General features: G+C 39.1%; 1 protein-coding gene across 9 annotated transcripts in view; it reads right to left on the reverse strand.

The window, feature by feature from the left end:
* Window positions 1–4,593: 4,593 nt before the first annotated feature.
* Window positions 4,594–16,269, reverse strand: part of ERCC8 (ERCC excision repair 8, CSA ubiquitin ligase complex subunit) — a 38,412-nt gene continuing 26,736 nt past the window's right edge. For 5 of the 9 annotated variants that reach the window (XM_080636749.1, XM_080636748.1, XM_080636747.1 and 2 more), the window contains 3 exons: window positions 13,998–14,195; window positions 8,180–8,266; window positions 4,594–6,450 (listed from right to left, as the gene is read on the reverse strand). In XM_080636749.1, coding sequence (XP_080492875.1) covers window positions 6,382–6,450; window positions 8,180–8,266; window positions 13,998–14,195 — 354 coding nt within the window. In that variant the 3' untranslated portion in view covers window positions 4,594–6,381. Of the gene's footprint in view, window positions 6,451–8,179; window positions 8,267–9,458; window positions 9,709–9,772; window positions 9,814–13,997; window positions 14,196–16,269 lie in introns of those variants that run through there. The other 4 variants (XM_080636751.1, XR_013958671.1, XM_080636750.1 and 1 more) reach the window with 4 other exon arrangements.

A 16,269-nucleotide genomic window follows, 5' to 3' on the forward strand; every position in this document is an offset into this window, starting at 1 on the left:
TGTCTTAGGCTCTCTGGATTTCTTCAGCTGGGCTGGCTCAGACTGACTCCCACCTCCATTGTCTGCTTAGGCTACAAGGGAAAGGAAATTCTTTGATCTCTTATAAGAACAAATAAATTCTTTTCCCTTTTTTGGTACCTGCTATATCAAGCTCAAATAAAAGTCTCTGCCTTGGCAGGCAAAGCAAATCTTTCAAGCAACAGTCAATTCCCGGAACGGCCTGAAAAGATGAAAGCATTTCTCTACATATTCTGATACAGAGTATGACTACTAAATCCCACTACTGCTACTGCGGTAAGAGTGCAGTCTATTCCAGCTTAAGTGCTCTCCTTACAGTCTGAACTTTCTTACTATTTTTAACAAGAACTAAACGCAGCTATCAGCTAGCTGCCTCTCAAGTGAGCAGCTTTACTTCAGCACGAATACAACACCCCTTTTGACACCTGACTGGATTTTCAAATGCGGTTTTTTCTTCCCTTACTGACATAAGGATGGGAAGTGCTATTAAGTCTATAGTACACCAGTTGCTGTGTTTCTGGCTCTGAAAGAGCTCTGATAGTATAAAAATACATTCTGGAAGCACAGAAGCAGAACAGGCAGGAATGAAGAGGAAGACTCAGATTTAATTATCATATTTAACTTACAGGTAAGACATGCACAGTTGCAGCTGACACCAGTGGCTTAGTACTTGGTTCTTTCCAGTGAAAAATAATACACAGCATAATTTCACCACCCTTCAAAATTTTTAATTTTGAAGTACCAACACTTTACTTAGTAATTGAGTAAAGCCATCATAAGAATGCAGCAGAAATAAAATATAGCATTTTTTTTTCTAGAAAAAAACTATATATTTACAGAAAACTGGAAGTACTGAAGGAAATCATAGCAAATATATCATCATTTAAAGTAGAATTTTCACAGAAATTTACATCTGAGATGTTGGCTAGTACCAAGAGGTTTCACACCTTGCAAACTAAGACCCACCTATTGGCTACTGCCACTACATGGAGGATTTGCAGGTGCTGGATTGAAGAAAAATGTGTCTGGATTCTTGCCTGGATGCGACAGATGTTTTTCATTTCCCCAAAAAGACAACAGTGAAGAGGGACAGTAATGACATCATTATACCAGAAGAGAACTTGGAAATATTCCTGTGTAGAAAACACTACCTGTTAGTAGGAGTAATAAGCCCCCAGGGAAACTAATTTCTATTTTGAACTGTTTGGGAAAGCTTTAGACATTAAACAAAAAGATGCATGGATGAATAGATACTAGGGAAAATAATCCCCAGCCCACCTCCCCTTAGCTGAATCCCATGTCACATTCATGATGCAACTTACACAAAACTAATATGCAAAAATTTATTCAGCAACAGTATGAAAATGAGCCACAAAAAAGCATAAAAGAAATTTTCCACATTTCCAGATAAATTCAGGGTTTTGTTTGGAAGAATTCCATGGGATACAGCCTTGATGAGGAGGGTCCACGAAACTTGTTGATTTTCAAGGATGGTCCATCCCCACATAAAGGAAACAAAGCAAAGATGGAAGGATGTACCCATACATGAAAAAGGAGCTCCTGAGAAAAGTCAGATGCAGAAAGGAAGCATACAAGAGGTGGAAACATGGAAAAATATAGATTAACTATTTTAGCACACACAGATAGGGTCAGGAAAGCTAAAACCCACCTGGGGTTAAATCTGGTGAGAAATAAGAAAAGCAAAACTAAAACCTACAGTATACCTATAGGTACACAAGCAGCAAAAGAAAGACTCCAGGGAAAATGTGATCCTACTGCTAAATGGGGCAGGGAAATTGAACACAAAGGGCACAGAAAAGGCTGAGGTACTCAATGCTTCTTCACAACAGTTTCTAGTGGTAAGACTGAACTTCAGCAACTCCAGGTTCCCAAGACCACTATTAAGTCTGGAGCAAGGAAAGCGTACCCTTGATGGAGGAACACTTACACGAACTGGTCATGATGTCATTGCAAGACCATTCTAAGTAATCCTGGAAAAGTCACAGTACACAGGGGAGGTTTCTGAGGACTGAAAGAAAGCCAGGGTCATAGAATCAAGAATAATAGTATGTTTTGGGTTGGAAGGGTCTGTGAAGATCATGTTGTTCCAATCCCCTTGTCACAGGCAGGGATACCTTCTGGTACAAGAGGCTGCTCCAAGCCCTGTCCAACTTGGCCTTGAAGACTGCCAGGGATGGGGCAGCCACAGCTCCTCTGGGCAACCACTCTCATAGAAAACAATTGCCTCCTAATATTTAAGTCTACCCTCTTTCAGCTTAAAGCCATCACCCCCTGTTCTGTCACTACTTGCTTTTATAAAAAGCCCTTCTCTAGATTTCTTGTCAGCCCCTTGTCGTGGTTTAAGCCCAGGCTGTAAATCAGAACCATGCAGTCTACTTCCCCCCTCGCCTTTCTTCCCTCCGCTCCTGGAGGGATGGGGAGGAGAATCGAAAGAATGCAACTCTCACAGGTTGAGATAAGAACAGTTTAATAACTAAGGTGTAACACAAATCACTACTGCTACCACCAATAATAATAATGATAAAGGAAATAACAAGGAAGAGAATACAACCGCTCACCAACCGGTACCTCACTCCCACCCCACAGTCATCCAGCCCATCCGGGAACTCTCAGTTCCACATCCTGGGCGGGATGGACGTGGCCGTGGACTTGTACCTGGCCGTCCCGCTGCTCTTCACTGTCCTGGCCCTCTTCTTCGCGTCCGTCTTTGTGAGGCTGCAGGGAGCTGAGGGGGAGCGGCCCCGGGAGCCGGCGGCGGCCGAAGCGGCCCGGGAGAGGGGCCCCGGGGACCAAGCGGCGGCGGGAGCGGGGCCGGAGGGCGGAAAGGAGGCGGCTGCCGAGCAGCGGGAGGAGGCGGTGGAGGAGCCGAGCCCCACGGCCGAGCCCAGCCCCGCAGCGGTCGAGAGCATCCCCCAGCAGCCGTCCGCCGAGCCCCGTGAGCCTGAGCCGCAGGAGGATGCAGGAGACCCCGCAGCACTTTCCAGCAAGGCAGAGGAGGAAGATCTGGACTCAGAAAAAGAGAAGCTGGTGGTGAGAGAGCCGGCAAGTACAGCAGCTACAGTAGCCCCAGTGACAAGTACAGCAGCATCATTTGAGAGTTCTGAAGGTTTTGAATGGCCTTTGGGTACCCTTGGGACCTGCCTGCTGGTTGTGATGGGGATCACCATGTTGGCACACACACAGAGTGTGTTTTACCCACGACCATTTTGTCTGATCTTGAAAGTTAAGCAGAGTCAGGTTTGGGTCTTGTCTGGGTTTAGACAATACAGGGGGACCGAGAGGTTTTCCCCAAGGCTGGACAGTCATGAGTGTCACGGTGTGTGGGACAGTACGGGCAAGTATCTAATCCACTGGGCCCCTCCAGTGCTTTGGAAGCGTCGGAGATGGAAGGCAGCTGTGTGGAGTCCCCGACGACAAGTTGCAGAGACTGCTGCAGGGGAGGGTGAATTATTTTGAGCCTGATGGGCCCATGGCACTTCAGGCCATCAGGGCAGAGATGCAACATAGAGATGGACTCATGATCGAGGGGTGGACTTTGCAATGGGCCTCTCCTGCTCTGAAAGACTTACAAAGGATGGAGCCCACCATCATGGACCGAATGGACTCAGCAGCTTTATAGAGATTGGTCCGTGCACTAAGATAAGAGTGCACTGAGATGAAAGTGATGGTATATTGAAAATGTGGGATCTGAGCATGATGTGAATGGTATGGAATAAGGTGTGGATACTGTCCTGGGTTCAGCAGCAGCAGTCATTTTTTCTTCTTCTTAGTAGCTGCTGCAGCACTGTGTTTTTGACTTTCGGCCTGGGAAAAATATTGATAAAGCTGATGTTTTCAGTTACTGGTCAGAATGTTTATTCTGACCAAGGACTTTGTGAGTCTCATGCTCTGCCAGGGAGGAGGAGAAGCCGGGAGGAAGCAGGGACAGGACACCTGACCCAAACTAGCCAAAGAGGTATTCCATACCACAGCACTTCATGCCCAGGATGTAGAACTGAGAGTTCCCGGATGGGCTGGATGACTGTGGGGTGGGGGCGAGGTACCGGTTGGTGAGCGGTTGTATTCTCTTCCTTGTTATTTCCTTTATCATTATTAATATTAGTGGTAGCAGCAGTGATTTGTGTTATACCTCAGTTATTAAACTGTTCTTATCTCAACCCGTGGGAGTTGCATTCTTTTGATTCTCCTCCCCGTCCCTCCAGAAGCGGACGGAAGAAAGGTGGGGGGGGAAGTGGACTTCGTGGTTCTGATTTACGGCCTGGGCTTAAACCATGACAAAACTCCATTTAAATCTAAGAAGAACCTTTTAGTCTAATAATGCTCAAATACCAGAACAGGTTTGTAGGTTGCAGAGATACAGCCTGACTGGACGCAATCTGAGCAACCTGTATACATGACGGTGTTTTAAGCAGGGAGGTTGGACTACATTAGCTCCAGTAGTCTCCTGTAATCTCCATAATTGTGGTACTTAAAGCACAGGAAAAGAAACTAATTTGAGAAAATGTCATTCAAAGAAAAAAAAAAACACCCTAAACAAAACAACTCAAACCCAGAATTACTACAACATTCTTATTTGTGGGTTTAATTTTTGTATCACCTTTTTTTAATAAAACACAATTTTTCTACCTCTCCCATTTTATATACGATTCCTTGTCCAGCACAGAGCTGGTTATGTGGTGGGCTTTTGTTTAAGATCAACACCACTTATAGTGACATTACAGATAACTGAAAACTGACAAAAAAAAAATTCTTTGATAACTAGCTCTATAATTTACTAAGCACATTTTTAGAAATTCAGATACCAAATACATGCTCTGCAGTTTGCATATACAAATCATATGCACAATTACAACATGCAAAAGGGTCATCCTTGTCAAGACAAAGTCAAAATGTGTTGTATTTTCTCAAACTTTATTCCCCAGTTTTAGAGCAAACAGCCACCATTGCCAATGAAAACTAATTTGGAGAAAAAATAAACAGAAAATTCTTTTCTCTATTCCTGTAAAGTGACAGTGTCACGCTGGTTCTTAACTCCAGCCGAAACTTCTGGAAGTCTTCCACCCTGCAGCTATCCACTTAATAGTGGGTGTCTCCTAGCAAAAATGCACTACATAAGAAGCTTGTTTAATTACAGCATCTCTTGATATGCCCACTCCTTACTTTGTATCATTTTTACAGCGCTAGACTGTAGATTGACATACCTTGTATTCATATTGAAATACAGAAGCACAGTGAATAAAAGGCATACTAATCAGAAATAATAGACACTATACAAGATTAAATTATAATCTTTCATTTATTTTTACAGTATTTTTTCCTTGCGTATGAATTTGTGGTCCTAGTATGTGCTCTGCTTTGGAAGGAAGTTCTCATCTATACAGCGGCATCTACAGCTGCTGGGAGCCTCTAACTCAGCTCTCTACTTGGTGACTGCACTATGTCTGAAGCACAAACTAGCAACTGAGAAGAGAAAATAACCTCACAAAGCTTCTCCTTTCGAAACAGAGCAAATTCACAAATTCAGAAGTTTGGAGGGCTACATTTGATATTCCTATCTTGAAGTGTGATTCACTCTCTGCCTTGTACTGTACCTCAAGCCTGTGTTTGTGCACAAATTCTTCATACTGGCTAGGGAAGTGCGAGAGATTCATACATGGAGTCTGATCTTAAAACCTGCTAACAGGAGCAACAAAAACTCTAAACTACTTTCTATTCTTAACCTTCTGGGACAGATTCAAATACTAGCAAATGGGATCACCACATAAATACTTGAATAGATGATCTCAGCTACATCTCTTTCTGACCTGAATATTGCATTTGTGCAGAAACTTAGGCTAAACTGAAAATGCAAAAGAACAGACACAAAATCCTGTTGGCTCCCACAGCCAACATCCCTTGAAAATGAATGCCGGTCTGTTTCATCTAGACACTGATAAAAATAAGATGGAAGTATCCCTGAGCTAGTCCTATTTCAGGCAAAATCCTCTGTATCATGCCTTTTGGGAATGAAGGTATTATCTTCTTATATATTAGTGACCCCAGAAGCAGTGCAATATTTACTGTTGCCAAGGGACTTTTCTTTCATCAGATATTCAAAACTGAATAAAGAATACTAATGTGTAAAGGTAAGTATAAAAGTCAGTAAGTATGAAAAAGCAATCCTTTAAATTTAACAGTGAAGGAAAAACACAGAACAGTGGAAACTTATTTCCAAAATAACTTGCCCTAACAGAACTGTACCAAAAATCCAGTTGAAATTTATAAGACATTATCCAAATCTGTAGATGAAGCCTTTGAACACAGTGCCTGAAAGTCAACTGCGTATCAGCACATAATTGAAATTCAGCCTTCATCATCACTGCTGCTCCATGCGTCTTCATATGCTGGATTTAAATGCTGTTGAGGCAGAAACTAAAGAAAACAAAAATTTACTCAGGGGTTTGCTTAATTAGAAATACTAAAATCAAATAAAGGCAATGCTTATGGCATTTCTCAAATTACTACATGAAGAAAAACTGTTGTGTCTCTTATGAGTACTGGATTTTTTTTTAACTACTTATTTAGCATTCTACTTATTAGAGACAGGATGAATGATGAAAAGAAATAATACTCTATTTAACTCCAATTTCTACAAAAGAATATCTGGAGCACTGACTAGAAATTTTATGAGTGTCTGGTACAAAATAAGGCAGATGGACATTACTGTGTTTGTTTTGCATCACTGATTTTAAGTCATTATTTTGTTGGCCCAGCATAACTGAGCACGACTGCCTCAAGGCTTTCTCAGGGAGCAGCCCTGACCTCTACCCACATCAACAATCATTTCACACCTCAGACCCCAGTGTAAAACTAAGGGTTTGTGCAGCTAGGTAATGCACTGAATCACACTGACTTGGCACAGAAATTTTTTCTTGTTTATTTCTATCCCAGATTGCTGATCATATAGGCACTCAAATGGCTGTTGTAGTACATGAGAGGGAGCAGGAACCAGTGGCCTTGAACAGCAGAAATGCTTCTCTTCAGAGGCAGTGCTCATCTAGACATTTGCAATGAGCAGCTGTGGCTTAACAGATTTCAACACAATGGCACATTTTACATACCTTCATCATATCAAATTTAAAGGGGCAGCTCTAAGCAGAGCTGGGTAAAGAATCTCACTGCTGTTTGGTTTTTGTTTTCATACCAAGAAAAAAAAAACAACAATTCACGCCCATCAAAATTCTCAGTTGTATCAAAAATATTCTTTTCAGGTCAACTGAATACATCTTGGGTATGGGGTATCTAACCTTTGAATGCTACTTTTTTTTCTTCTTTGCTCAAGTGTGGGATAGTTTTGAAACAGGTTGTCTTCAAAGCAGAACAAGCATTTAAAAAATTTTATCCTTACTTCCCCATCCAAAATTGAACATTTCAGATATTTTGAAAAGTAGATTTTTTGTATGCTATGAGCTAAAACATTCACATAGCTTGTTTTTTCTGACATGAGTACAGTTTGCCAGATTCCGATTCCATGAATGGCTTCAGTTCCTTAAAATCTGTAATTTTTCCTCTTCCAGCTGCTCACTAAAATGTTTATTACCCAGCTCTGATACTAAGAGAGATAAAGTACTGTTTGAAACCAGTGTTGCAGATTATCTTCCTAGTAACAGCCTGAATTTCTTGCCTCAGACACAAAAATAAGCTTGCTTAGACTCCTCTTTATTAGATTTCTGCATCAAAATATTTGTGTATGAAATGTAGTACCCCTAATCTTACTGTTTAATACACAGCATGTTCTTAAACAATTTAAAACACAGTTTTTGGCACCTCTCCAATTCCAAAATAGCATAAACTATGGAAAACTGTGTGGATATTAAGGAGGCTAAATAGACATTGAAAGACTGATAACCAAATGACAAGTACTACTTTTAAGTAACTGAAAAGCAAGAAGTTTGCTAAAGATTTTACAGACTCTGAAAGAAAACGCTCTCTTGAAACCCCACAACAACCAAAAATTATGCAGAAATAATGGACCATTCTCCTCTTAATTAGGAATTATTACAGATTTTTATGGTAAAACACAATTCCTATTTAATTTCCACACCGCCTCTCCAAGTATAACACCTGTGAAAAATATAGTTCAAACTCACAAATTCATTACCTTTTCAGAAACATCATCAGGAACTGGCTCTCGAAGAGCTGGTATCCACGCAAGGATATTGCAGTCTCTGCTACCACTATAAAGTTCCTTTAAGAAAGTAAGCAAAAATTACTTTTACATGAACTTATTGAACAGTGACATAGACATAATGCTGGGAATAAAGATGTCTGAAAGATTTATTTTAAAATAAACACACAATCTCTAATTTGTACTGCAATGTTGATAAACAGTATTTTAAATAATATGCCACAAAATAATTTTTCCCGGATTGCTCACCAAAAGAGCACTACCCACATTTAAGCAAACTTTATTGCTTAAATTCACTTTTATTCTTTGCTCTCTCATGTTTCCGGAGAAGACATTTCAAGTTAGGAAGCTTAAGAAATGATTTTTCTTCAATAGACAAGGGAAAAAAAAAAAGGGGGGGGGGGGGGAATTTATTATTATAATAAAAAAATATTAATCAACTCAAAAGCATCTAGTAACACATGTTAAGATTACATATATATGGAACAAAGACACATTAAGTAAAGGTTTTTTTCGGTATGCCTAGGGAAGAAAAAGAACAAATTAAGGACAATTTGAAGCCAGTATCCTGTTGAGAAGGCAGAGATCAGAAAGACCAATTTATTATTTTTAATATAAATAACAATGGTAGCAACTAAGGACTGAGATCCCACTGTGCAAGGCACCCTGCAAACACATGGAAACAAACAGTCTCTACACCAAACAGCTAACAGTCAAATATAGCTTAGTTTTCTTCATTCTTTATTTAATGAAACACAGACTTCTCTGCCACTTCAAACTACGGAAATTTTGCTAATGAGAAATACTTGACCAACTTTGCAGAAAATTTTGCACTAATAATGCTTTTCATTTCCAAAGTGCTACCTAAATGAATGTGGATGAAGATATTCTCATATGCCTTCAGTCTTGAATCATACTCCTGCATGTCATATGCGAAGTTTGACAACACGTATTTCCATGAATTTAAATGCCTGAGTGAAACATACAAGTATTTTTTTGGTATTCGGGCTGATGATATGAAAGCCTTACTTTAAGCATGTTGGCTTTTACACTTAAACTAACAACTCCATGCATATGGGCACATTACTAATACATTGATTCAACATAAGTTCAATAAATTATTTCAGTTCTGTCTTTGCAGAAAGTTGCTTTATTATGCACATTTAATTCTAGAACTGCATGAATTATATAAAAAACTCTAAGGACTTTGATATCTGAAATCCTGACTGATATCTGCATTATAATTGTTCTGTAATAGGGGAGAAACCAACATGCAAAGAAATATTACGCTGCCGTTCCCATGAGATCTTGGGCCCCATTCCTATTGGGATAGTCATTCTGTCCTTCACATTTTTACCCCTTTTGTCTCATACATCTCTTTCCATCCTTGTGTTTTCTCCATGCCATCTTCTGCAGTTCTGGTGTCATCCACATAAGTGACACGAAGCTGTTGGAACAAGTCCAGAGAGGGCCACGAGGATGATCAGGGGCTGGAGTACCTCCTGTATGAAGACAGGCTGAGAAAGTTGGGGCTGTTCAGCCTGGAGAAGAGAAGCTGTGTGGGACCTCATAGCAGCCTTCCAGTATCTGAAGGGCCTACAAGTATGCTGGAGAGGAACTCTTCATTATGGACTGTAGCGATAGGTCAAGAGGTAATGGGTTCAAACTTAAACAGGGAAGTTCAGGTGAGATACAAGGAAGAAGCGCTTTACTGTCAGGGTGGTGAGGCACTGGAATGGGTTGCCCAAAGAAGTTTATGCTCTATCCCTGGCACTGTTCAAGAAAAGGTTGGACAGAGCCTTGAGCAACATGGTCTAGTGTGAGGCACCCCTCACACTAGGGTGGGAACTGGATGGTCTTAAGGTCCTTTCCAACCCTAACCATTCTACAATTCTATGAATTATGCTGACAGTGCAGGAACTTAGTGTCTAATTCCTATAAATACTCATTTATGTGGGTAATCTTCAAGAGAGCTGACTTTGATTAAACTAGTCCCAGGCATTAAGTTGTTTGTACATAAAACGCACATAAGATTAGTGCTTATCATTTTATGAGAGAAATATTCTACCTATCTTGCTACAGACATGTCAAAGTTACACCAACACACAAGTCAAATCCCACTTCATCATGTCAGTAGTAGTCTACTCAAGCCTCCTGTCTTTGAAAGGATACAGATTATCATTACAACTTCAAAACCTCTTCCCACACCAAATTCTCTGCTTCTAAGCAATGTCAGTGACATCAGCATACTTCCATTTAGTCTTTATTACCACTTGTCTCACTTTCTGATCCTGGCATTGCAAGATCTTCAGTTAATATCCACTGCATTGAGTAATACTTACAATTAATGATTACAGCCTGAAATGGTGACTCATTCCCAAAGTCAGTTAAAAGAAGTGCCAGTATGTACATGATGCAGAATAAGACAAACACATATTGTACTACATCTTTATGGTACAATTCATGGAAATACTATGCTTTAAGACTCCAAGGAAAGATTGCAAATGAAATCTAATTTAACCTGTAGTTATGTTTACTTATTAGCCTACCACTGGATCTGCCAAACACCCTTGTAAATGTCATTGGTATGTCTTGAACAATAGAAGTATCTATAAATTTAAAGCAGAATTGTTTCCTGATGCATACCTAATCTTACGACATGTTATTCACGCATGGTGATTTACGCCATTCCTTGTCTGTTTATTTAAATTATTTTAAGCAGCTAATATGGCACAATGGTATCTAGCATATTACATCCAACAGTAAACATCATGTAAGAGATTACACAATGAAGATTGCCTCTTCCACACCACCCTTGAAATTACCGACCTCCTATTAAGTTAATGGCTCTTATTAAAGGGTCAAATTTTGCAGTTCTTATTACTCAAGCAGACTAACATCTTATTACCTTTACAGAGATATTTACGTAAGAACAATTTAGGCCAACAATAACATATTGGATTTTATGGCTCTATTCCCAGGTTCTCAAAAGAGACATTAACTACATCTCACACCACTCTGTGGAGATAGCACCACACAATACCTCAGTCACAAACCTGCTAATTAATTTGGACCTAAAGAACTAATATCATTGCACTGCAAATAGGTAGTTGCTTATGTATCACCGATCATATTTGATTATATGGTTTTGAGCAAAGAGAAGAAGCTTCTCACCTAAAATATGTAATTGGTGGAACGATGAAGTTCCTTTTAGAGCCTATTCCAGGTATGAGGTAAAACTAAGGTAGTAATTGAAACTCAGTTAATGAACAGAAAGAACATAAAGGACTGGCAACAACCAATCGGAAGTTTTGAGCAAACAAAAAAGTAGTAAGAATATCAAAGGACCAGATGCGAGGGTGGGTAGGACAAAAACATCACTCAGCAAGGTTAAAGACAGCAGAAAATGTTTAGAAGACTATCAATACAAGAAAACTCTTAACAAAAGAGACTCAATACTAGATGGAAAGGGTAGAAACTATAAAGAAAAGTTGTAGGCCTTGTTTCCTATGAAGATAGTGGACTAATTTCAAATGTGCTAATAAATGTTAGAAACCACATATTACATATTTCGTCACAAGATGCATAACTTATATCAGAGAAACTTAGAAAAGCAGACCAAGCAGAAGTTTTCTTAGACAAGATAATTACGTTTTAATATGTTTTGAAACACTACAAGGTTAGAAGTAAACCAATATGCAATTCAGGGGCAAAAAATAAAGTGGAATGATACAGATACAAATAAACTAACTAATATTTCTTTAATCCTAAACAAGACAATGGAACAGGTGATTAAACAATTCAGTTACTGCAGAGTTAAGATATAAGAGTACAAACAAGATCATTCAGCATGGTTTCCTACAAAGCAGGTTTTGTTAAGCAAAACTGATTTTATCTATGACTAGTACCTGAAAACAGAAATGCACAACTGTGAATAACTTTCAAACATATTGATTTAATATTCCCTGCAAGACTAAAACAGAACAGGTTACCATAAATTTTACAAATTGCTACATTCTTAGAAAAGGAATATTAACTGGGAAATCAGGGTTTCTATTGTAAATATATGAAGACTGATGGATGTACTTAATTGTCTCAAGACAGAATGAGCTAACTAGAAGTACAGGTGTTGAACACAGTCAAAATAACACTACCACTACCTATGGTGTTGGCACACTGGCTGTAGCAACATTATTCCATCAGAGTTTAATACAATCTAATACAGTTTAACACAACTAAAAGCAGAGTAAAGAAAAAAAAATGAAAGAAAATCCACTCATGCTTCTAGAATATAGAACTGAACTCTGGAAAAGTGTGACTCTGAAAGAGAATCAGGAATCACACCAGATACATGAATCAAGTGTTTGTCAACATAAACCTATAGTCCTAACGGCTGATGCAGTTCTTGTGTGAGCATGCACACATCAGTGATCCTTTACTAAAGATCTTAAAAGTTAAGATAAAGACACTATAAAGACATTTGCATTTCCACGGCCAGAAAACATGACTTATAGTGAGATCTAATGAGCCTCACCTCTTCACCTTATCAAAAAGAACACCAAAGATGACCACACACTAGCAATTTTGTTGGGAAACTATTCTTATAAACACAAAGGGCTTTTTAAACTAGTCAAGAACAGTGCAGAAGAGATACGCCTTAGCTATAATGTGAATATTCCGCCATTCAGTGGATCTAGTATCCCACTGCCTATTCACGCCAGGCTGCCTTCCAGGGCTACCAAGGCTTATTAACTTGGGTTCTATTGGTCCAGCCATAAGATGTGGGAAACTTTCAGCGAAGTCCATCTCAGTGACAGGGAAACATTGTTTCAGTTAAAGTTCCTGGACTCAAAGTAAGGTCTACCAGATTCACTTCTATGATATACTGTATGAGAGGACATGAAAAGATATCCATATGCCCTTTCTGCTTAGTATTTCAGAAACAACAGATGAGAAAGGAGGAGCTGGAACTTAAGTACAATCCTCAACACCTGAGGGCAATTATTTAAAAGCCTTAAAAGCCATACTAACATCTACTCTGCTCTTGCCATACCACAATCCGTAAGAACAGTATGTTGTAATATATCTCATAATAAATTAGGCTGCTATCCCTAAGTCTTTTATTACAAGAGAAAAGTTTACCACAAGGCAGAGGAAAAAAAAAAAAAAAAAAAGCCTGGGAAAGGAAAAAAAGGCTGTCAGCAACCTAAGCCCTTGCAACGCTATGATATTTCTTAGATGAAATGTTCTCAGCTTAATTTAAGAAGCTCACCATGTTCCCAACACTTCATCCAAACTGCTTGTAGATTTACTGACTAGTATTTCTAAAGGCGTTTGAGCAAGATCACCTCTGCAAAGTACTTGAGAGATTCTCAGCGCTGACAGCAATGCTAGTACACTTCAGCTCAATGTACTTCTCTTTCTAATTATGATTAGTGTTGGGTATCTCATAGAAAGACAAATGCCTCCTCTTCAGTCTTACACAAAACAGGCAAAAGCTTTAATGCATACCATTTATTAATGACAGTATAAGCCAAAAAAAAATCATATAGGTATATTGAAAAGTTACCTATATGAGACAAAATGCATACTGGAAGGAATCCAAGATGGAAAGAGTCCTCCCAATAACTTAGCTAACCTTCCTTGCTTGACACACAGGCCACAGAACTCCCTCTTATGTCAAGATTTTTGATTAAAGCACATCCCTTAAAATTTAACATTTACTGTGCAAATGGTTTGGCAATCCACATAAATACTTCAGGTTGTCTGAAATAGTTTGTACTTTACTTACCTGAAAATTAGGCTGAAATACACAGCAGTTGACAGCAGTGTAATGCCCTCTAAGCATAGTTATCAGTTCTCCTGTGAAAACTGTGTAAACAGCAATGGTACTACCATATGGTACAAAGGCAAACTCCGGATCACAGCCACAAGAGATGGTGAATTTGAGTCCCTTTCTGCTTTCATTGCAGACTTTCCCATAATTGACCTGTTAAATGAAGGATTATTCAGTTAGCTATTAACTAAAACTACAGGAAATGACTTTACATTAAAAGGTCAAATTAATTTCTTCTTTAATACCCAATACAAGTAATTTTAAGATTTGCAATATTACAACTGGATTGGATGAGGCCTTGGGTGGCATGGTTTAGTGTGAGGTGTCCCTGCCCATGGCAGGGGGGTTGGAACTAGATGATCTTAAGGTCCTTTCCAACCCTAACTATTCTATGATTCTAACTCTTGAGATTTCCAGTTACAGATGTCTATCATTTTTCTGTTCATTAAATTTCACTTTCCTTAATATCAACCTTAAAAAAGAAAAAAAAAAAAAAAAGAGAAAGTTATGTCTAAAACCAAGGAGTTCCACACTTAGAAACTGAATTGCACAGGCTGCTATGTGCCAGATCTACACCAAGCACCTAAACTATCACTGAAATTAGAAGTGGTTCAAAATTACTGCCTCAGACATTTTCCTAGATGATCCAACACAATATTTTTTTCTCAGATATTTAAAGAACTCCCTATGTACAACAATAGATAAATCATAAAATCATAGAATAGTTGGATTGGAAGTGATCTTCAAAGATCATCTAGTCCAACCTCCGGCAATAAGCAGGGACATCTTGAACTATATCAGGTTGCCCAGAACCGCATTCAGCTTGGCCTTGAATGTCTCCAGGGATGGCACATCAACCACCCCTCTGGGCAACCTGTGCCAGTGTTTTACCAGCCTTCACTGTAAAAAGTCTTCCTCATGTTCAATCTGAATCTCCCGTCTTATAGTGTAAAACCATCACCCTTCATCCTGTCACAACAGGCCCTGCTAAAAACTCTCTCCCTATCTTTCTTTTAGGCCCCTTTTAAGAACTGAAAGGCTGCAACAGGGTCTCCCTGGCATCTTCTCTTCTACAAGCTGAACAAGCCCAACTCTTTCAGCGTTTCTTCATAGGAGAGGTGCTCTAGCCCTCTGATCATCTTTGTGGCCCTCCTCTGGACCTGCACTAATAGGTCCATATCTTTCCTGTACCGAGGACTCCAGAGCTGGGTGCAGTATTCCACGTGGGGTCTCACCAGAGCAGAGGGGCAAATAAGACTGGTACTAGAAGCTCCTCTAAGGCCTCCCCAGAGCATTCTTTTCTTCGCACTGAACCCCAGCTCTCTCAGCTGTTCCTCATGGATTACTAAGAAACAGTAGGAGATGACTAGGTAGTATTGAAAACAACTGAAGGGCAAGCAGAAGTATGGCATAAGTAAAGACCAAAGCAAAGGGATTAGAAGAAAGAGATTTACAGAGGAGAAACAAAGAATAGCTTGCTAAATTATGGACTAGTTAAGAGTGTGTGGGGGGAAATAAAAAAAAAAAAGAAATCTATCTTCTAGCCAAAGCCAAATCACCACAGAGATATTCAATACTGCTCCGTATAAGGGAAGCTAGGATAAGAGCAAATGCTACTTTTCTAAGACCTGGCCTGTGAGGTGTGTGGGAAGCCTTGGAAATAGAAGTAGTGTAAGTTGTATAGCTCATTAGCATCTGTTCATTTCAAGCTCCTATACAAACAATAATCTCACCAAATGCAGAAAGCGAAAAGTTTCCAGACATGCTAGGATATATTCAAGTTGGATATATCAGTTTAATTAGGTCCTATCAGACATCAGGAACACATATATGAGAAAATACAGAGAAATACATTAATGAGAACGACATAGCTTACCTCTAAGCAAAACAAAGCATTAGAATTTTGACAAATAAAACTTTCTTCCATGAAGAAGTTCACTATGAACACTTTAAATTCATATATTATTTTATGATATAATGGTAGTATTCCTTCTAATAATGGTGTTTTAAATTAAATTCATTAATACTACATAGCATTATATATAAATTATTTTGTTTTCAAATAGTATTGTCCTACAATACTCTTCCTTATTAATTTCATATTAATTTCTTATTGTCCTCTGCTCTTAATTTCTGCTGCAAAAAGCAGAGATTTGCTTATATATACAGTTTAGCAAAGCTCTCTGAGTCAATTTAAAGCTTCGTGCTTAAACCTCAAACACGAAAA

Source organism: Psittacula echo (assembly GCF_963264785.1).
Source record: "Psittacula echo genome assembly, chromosome: Z".
Classification (NCBI taxonomy): Eukaryota; Metazoa; Chordata; class Aves; order Psittaciformes; family Psittacidae; genus Psittacula; species Psittacula echo.